Below are 6,000 nucleotides of genomic sequence, written 5' to 3' on the forward strand. Positions count from 1 at the left end.
CAGCTTTCCTGTGAATGAAATTTTGGGATGTGCTGCAGTAACAGCAGCATTGACACAAGTTTGTTAATGATACTGGCTAAAGCAATTGCAAGACAACAGTGCTTAAAGTAAAATTATGGCTAAGTGTGCAGTAATTTATTTCCCATTATAATATTTCTACAAAATCTAATTTATATTCCAAAAGAAAAAAAAAAAAGGAAAAAAAAGAGGCAAAGAGTAACCTGGTTTCACTTACATGCTGTAGAGTCATTAGTAGGCCAGAGAATAATTTGGAATATTTTCTTATTGGGGTGGCACTAGAGGTGCATGAAGCAGACAGGATTTTATTGCATCTCTTCCAGTTGAGTGACTTTAAATGGATTAAAACAGGTGCTTGCTTTACCAAAGTACTGTAAGAATCATTTTTCTCTTCCAAATCTATTGTCCAGTGATATTCACACAAGTGAATATTCACTACTTTTCACATGCCCTGTGTTGATCAAAGCTTTCTACACTGGGTAGAGATAATGGAGACTTTTTGATATCAGATACTTTTGAAAAAAACCCTGAAATTGGGCACTGAAAAATCAAGGACCCCTCAAAGTGAGAGGTTTTGTGATTTCCAAATCATGGCCAGTTTTAGCTCAGCTTTACCACAGCATTTATTTTTTTTCTCGTACGAATAAGATCTGACTAAATCAAACTTCAGTTTTTACTCACACAAGCAAGATTTGCCTCCCAGCCCATACCCTGCCAAGAAGAATTTGTAGGATTGGATCTCAAGTTTGCATTGGTTTACAGACTGCAGGGATAAAACTTAATAAGCACAAACATCTCTCTTCAAGTGTGATAAAGTTTTGGATGCTGACTTTTTCTGCTTTCTTTTTGGATGTTCCCACAGTTTCAGAGCAGAGAGCCCTCTGTTCAGAAATATGTTACTGAAAGTGCAGTCAAGTTTAAACATTGCTCATGGTGCCATTAAATAAATTGCAAATAGCAGTGAGCTGGGTCTGCCAATTATGCCATAAAAAATGGCTCACGTAGGGCCTGACTTCCCCCTGAGCACCACAGAGCTCAGGATTTGGGCTAAGCACTAAAAAAACCCTGAATCAACAGCAAAATATTCCCTGAAAGCAGAGCAGCAAAGCTGCATCTGCAGGGGAATGAGGTGGAGTTCACAACATCCCTGAGTTTTAAGGAACAAAGTCAGGTAAAGGTTTCTATTCCTTAAATTTTGCTGTGTGCTGCTGCTGAAATCAGACAGAAATCATCCTCCAAAACAATTTGGTTTTCACTGTAAATGCTTTAAACTGATTTCTTACTTCTTACCCTGTGCATTTCTCTTTCTTTCAGACTTTGGATGGCTTTGTTTTCGTCGTGGCGTCCGATGGCAAAATAATGTACATCTCTGAAACAGCATCTGTGCACCTTGGCTTGTCCCAGGTATGGGGGGTGTGCTCTGCCAGCTACAGCAGAAATAAAATAAAGCTGCTAAATGCAAATTTGGAACCTGCTAAATACAAATTTGGACCCTCACACTGGTACCTTGCCTTTATACAAAGTCTTTTTTTTGTCAGGGCTGTTTGAGGGTTTGACTTTTTTCTCCCTGAAAACAGCCTTGGTAAAATACTCTAATTTCCTTGACTTGCCACCACATCATGGCTGTCTTTATATCTGTTCTTGTTCATTGTATTTTACTCCTCATTACCTTTCAGAAGGGCCATAAATAATATGATATTGCAAATTGCAGATCTAGGCAGGGCCTGAAACCCAAGCCCAGAGCAATAGGGCTGAAATAAAGCTCAGAATCGGAGTCTGGGAGTTTTAGATTGTGTAAGATATTGAGGCTGCCTATGAAAGGGAGAGGAAATCTGATGTGGAACAAGAGTTTTATGGTAAATGTGGAAAAAAATAAAAAGGAAAAGGGGGGCAGATTTATGAGTGTTCACATGGAATTCAGGGTAGTTTTTCCTGAGTTTTTCCAGCTCAGTGGTCTTTTCAGTAAAGCGTTTTATATGGTTGTGATAGAACTCATAAAACTCAGTTTACTACTGTTCTGCACCAGAACTATGAGGGGGTTTTATTGTTTTGGTTTTTTTTTTGCTTAGATGGACATTTCTAATTTTTTTTTTTGCCTTCCTGGGATAGACACAAGGGCAAAGAGCCTGAATTTGTTGTAAAATGCAGCTTTCCATACCTTTGTCTGTAACTGAAATTCACTGGGAGCACCTGACCTAAAGTTTGCCAAAGTCCCCTAAAAAAATTCCTCATTAATTGCAGCAGGCCCTGGATGAGACTTGCAAGAAACTGGAGTGTTCAGCTGGGTATCAAACACTTATAAAAAAATTAATAAAGGGAAATAAACACTAAACAGCAGAGGGGAGACAAATGAGGAGATGAAGGGGAGAGGGAGGAGAATATTCTGAAAATACCTGGTTCATTTATCCTGTGGCTGTTTCCATAAAGAGAGAGGGGACTTTAGTGGTGGGGATGGTCTGTGTGCTTTAATTTGGGTGGTAATCAATATTTTTAATTGAAAACAAGGTGAAGTTCTTTGCACGTGCGTTTATTAACAGTGCTGTTAGAATTAGTGGCTGTGAGAGAAAATAGAACTCAAGAGGTTGAGAAAACAAGGCTATAAACTCAAACTCCATCTCTTAGCCCCTCTTTCTCTAATATCTTGAGAAAAAAGTCAATTTGGGAATAAATAGCCAGCATAGATACTTTTTTTTTTACCTGTTAATTTTAAAAAGATGAGCAGGAAACATTCTTAGTTCAGTTTGTTCAGTTCACTCTGTTGTGGTACAGTTTTAGTTCTTTCATACCATTTAATTCATGTTCAACTTCCTTAAATATTGCTTTGTTTGAAAATAAACTTCCCTACAGAATGGCCCTGTTTTCTACTAATTTTTCAACCTGGCTTTCTCTCACCCTGAATTTTTGCAAGGATCCAGGCTGCTGCTGATTAAAATCCATCCATTTAATCAGTGCCATTATTCCAAAGCACTGAGGGTTCCCATCCACCCATCCTGGGGCAGAAACTCCCTGTCCTGTGTTGTTTGCTCCCTGATCTTCTGGGTTTTGCCCAGAAATTGTTCTTTTTGGAGGAATATTGAGGCACCAGATCTTGTAGATCTTGGTATTATCCAGTTATTTGGAGAAATTAAAGAATTATGGGATCAGTGGGACAGTAAACAGACTTTGGCACATGCAGGAAGAGTGGAGTGGGAGTGCCACAAAGGTTTTAATCCTTTTTATCCCTCCTGGTCATCTGCACTGACTGAATTCCATGTGCAAGGAAATATCCACAAACCCTCAGTGCAGGAGGTGCTGAGGAAAATCAGAAGGTTTGGTCAAGTCGCTTTTTGAAGGCAGTTTCACCAGCAAAATCCCAAACCTTCCACTTCAGGAGAGGTTTGTAAACAAATGAGCTTGAAAGCTGTGGGATTTGAAATGTCAGGGCTTCTCAACAGACAGAATTTCACAATGCACAGGTTTTATGTATAAATAAGAACCCCAGTTACCAAGGGAGTGACTCCTCCCCTTTACTCATCCTGATTTATCACCAGTCTGTTCTTGCTCTTCCTCAATATTCCATTTTTGAAGGGATCATTTCACTTCAAGCAGCACCAGCACGAACACTGGGCTGCTCCCACCACCCAGGACATTCATCCATTCGCCCTGGGGTATTCCTGTCAGCTTCCAGGGCCTCTGAAGGAGTTCTTGTTCCCCCTCCTCTGGAAATCACTGGGATTTTTGCCACTGCCATCAACAAGAATGGGATTGGGCAGGAGAAGGAAATTCCCCCAGCCATAATTCCACACTGAATTTCCAACAAGTGCTCTCATAGAGCCGCAGCCAACACAAGCTGAGAGCAGAGTGGTGGTGATTGCAGAAAATCTCTTAGAGTGGGCACAGAAAAGCCTTTTTATGAAGTAACTTGACAATTAACTAGCCCACACATCCATTTCCAGCTCGAGTGCCATTTGTTTAAAATATATATATTTAAACTAAATAAAAAAGCCATTTAAAAATATTTTTGCAGGCTATTTTTGGGGGCCTACTACAGTGGCCTTTATCTTCAGGTTGGTGCTGGATTGAACTTCAGCAGGAAGAAATTAGAGCTTGAGAAAAAGCTGGGGTGGCTAAACCAGTTGCAAATTTAAAACCAGCATTAAGGATTGTTTTTAAGCATGACTTTGTTTCAGAAACGGAGTTTGTGAAAATCTACATCTTCATTTGTGGCCCTGCCACTTCATTTGTGGTTTGGAGTTTGATTTGCTCCCAGCTGCAGCAGTAAAAATGGTAAATTCTGCTGTAGGACCCCCTCCTCCACCTCATCCCAGCTGGCCTCAGCCCAGGGATGAACTGACTTGTACTGGTTGGGACAGCCAATTCCTTGCCTCTTTTTTCCATGGATAACAAACAGCTTCAAATTCCCCAAATATTTTTTTTTCCCCTCAGAGCCCAAAGGCACAAAAAAGGAGAGGAAAATCTGCTTGTGAAACAATGGGGAAAGACATCTTTTAATTTTACTTTGTAGGTCTGGAGCTTATTCCAGCAATTTTCTGGATCCATGAGGGAGCCAGACTTATCTTTGACTTTTGATAAATCTTGAACTATTTAACCACAAACACCTGAACTTTTCCAGGAGTTTATTTCGCTTTCACCAAATGAGTCTATGAGAGGTAAAATATGTCATTATTTGCTCTAGATTCCATCTACTTAATCCTGTGTGTTTATTAGGAATCATTCCATGGCTGGAAAAAAATACCTGAGTTCCACATAAACCCCCTGTTAGTAGGAAATGCTGATTTTTGGTATTTACAGCTATTAAAAACTGCATCAAGGAAGCTGCTTTAATAACCTGAGGCGTGGGATTTTAGCTTGATGAATTGAACCATATAATTGATATATTTTTTTTCAAGTTTTCAGGGTTTCATTGTAGGCTTTAAAAGAGCCTGAGTATGCCCTGCCTAGTGGGGGTAGGGGGTGAGATCCCAAATTATGGATCTCTATTTTGGTTATTTGACTCTTGCTCAGCACCCCCATCTCCTTGCTGGTGGCTTTGTGTTTTAAAGTCAATTTTTGAAGTCAGATTTGGGGGCAGTGTTGTACCTTCATCTCCTGCTGATTTTCCTGGGCTTGCAAATAAACCTATCAGAATAAAATACTTTTCTGTGCATCTAACGAGGAAAACCAGTCGTTATCTCACAAAGAATTTTAGGCTTGGATTTTAGAAATAAACCCTGGGATAAAAATGAAATTCTGGATAAAACCGTGACCTTGGGCCTGTGAATCCTCTGGAAAAATGTGCATTTCCATGAGGAATAGTTTTTAAAAAGGTGATGATTTTGGGAAAAGTGAGAGATATCCATGAGACACACTTTTAAAGAGAAAATATCAACCACATTTCATGAAGTTTGTTAGCTTGCTTGTGTTTTTTATGTAAGAAAGTCTCTATATCTAAGGGAAAAGTTGTTTACACACAGCCACCCATTAATTCTTTTTCTTTTTTTTTTTTTTGGAAGGTAAATTCTCTGTTAAAAACGTTTTCATTCCAAGGGCAAAACATTCAGGGAAAAAAAAAAATCACTCTTAGCCAAAAATAAAATAATAAAAAGAGGGTTGTGATGCTCCTTTTGGTTTGAACACTGACCACAGAGTGGCAATTTTTGTCATGTTCTGACAAGGAAATGTCCATCACCATAAGAGTTTTTAGATTTTTTTTTTAATGCAGGTGATTTGTATATTTATGAAGACACCTCTGGACATTTGCAGGATGCTTCTCCCCTTGTAATTACAAATGAACAGAAGAATTTCCAGGCATGACTCACAGGGAGATTTTGAGTTTTCCTTCCTCTCTGACAAAAAAAATGGGGTATGGGGTGTTCCTGCAGAAAGTCCCCACCTGTGTCTGGCCTGAAAAGGAGCAGCCAGCGCTTTTTAAGGGCAAATTTAGAGAAAATTGTATTTCCTTCCTTCCTTCCTTCCTTCCTTCCTTCCTTCCTTCCTTCCTTC

At 39.4% G+C, this 6,000-nt stretch overlaps 1 protein-coding gene across 1 annotated transcript in view; it reads left to right on the forward strand.

Moving 5' to 3' along the window:
* Positions 1 to 6,000, forward strand: part of SIM2 (SIM bHLH transcription factor 2) — a 54,482-nt gene that overhangs the window by 10,263 nt on the left and 38,219 nt on the right. The window contains exon 3 of the mRNA XM_042021302.1: positions 1,333 to 1,422. Within this exon, the coding sequence (XP_041877236.1) occupies positions 1,333 to 1,422 (90 nt within the window). The remainder of the gene's footprint in view (positions 1 to 1,332; positions 1,423 to 6,000) is intronic.

This window comes from Corvus kubaryi, unplaced genomic scaffold (genome assembly GCF_017639235.1).
Source record: "Corvus kubaryi isolate FWS band 111438036 unplaced genomic scaffold, C.kubaryi_AGA036_p1.0 37133, whole genome shotgun sequence".
NCBI classification, from domain to species: domain Eukaryota; kingdom Metazoa; phylum Chordata; class Aves; order Passeriformes; family Corvidae; genus Corvus; species Corvus kubaryi.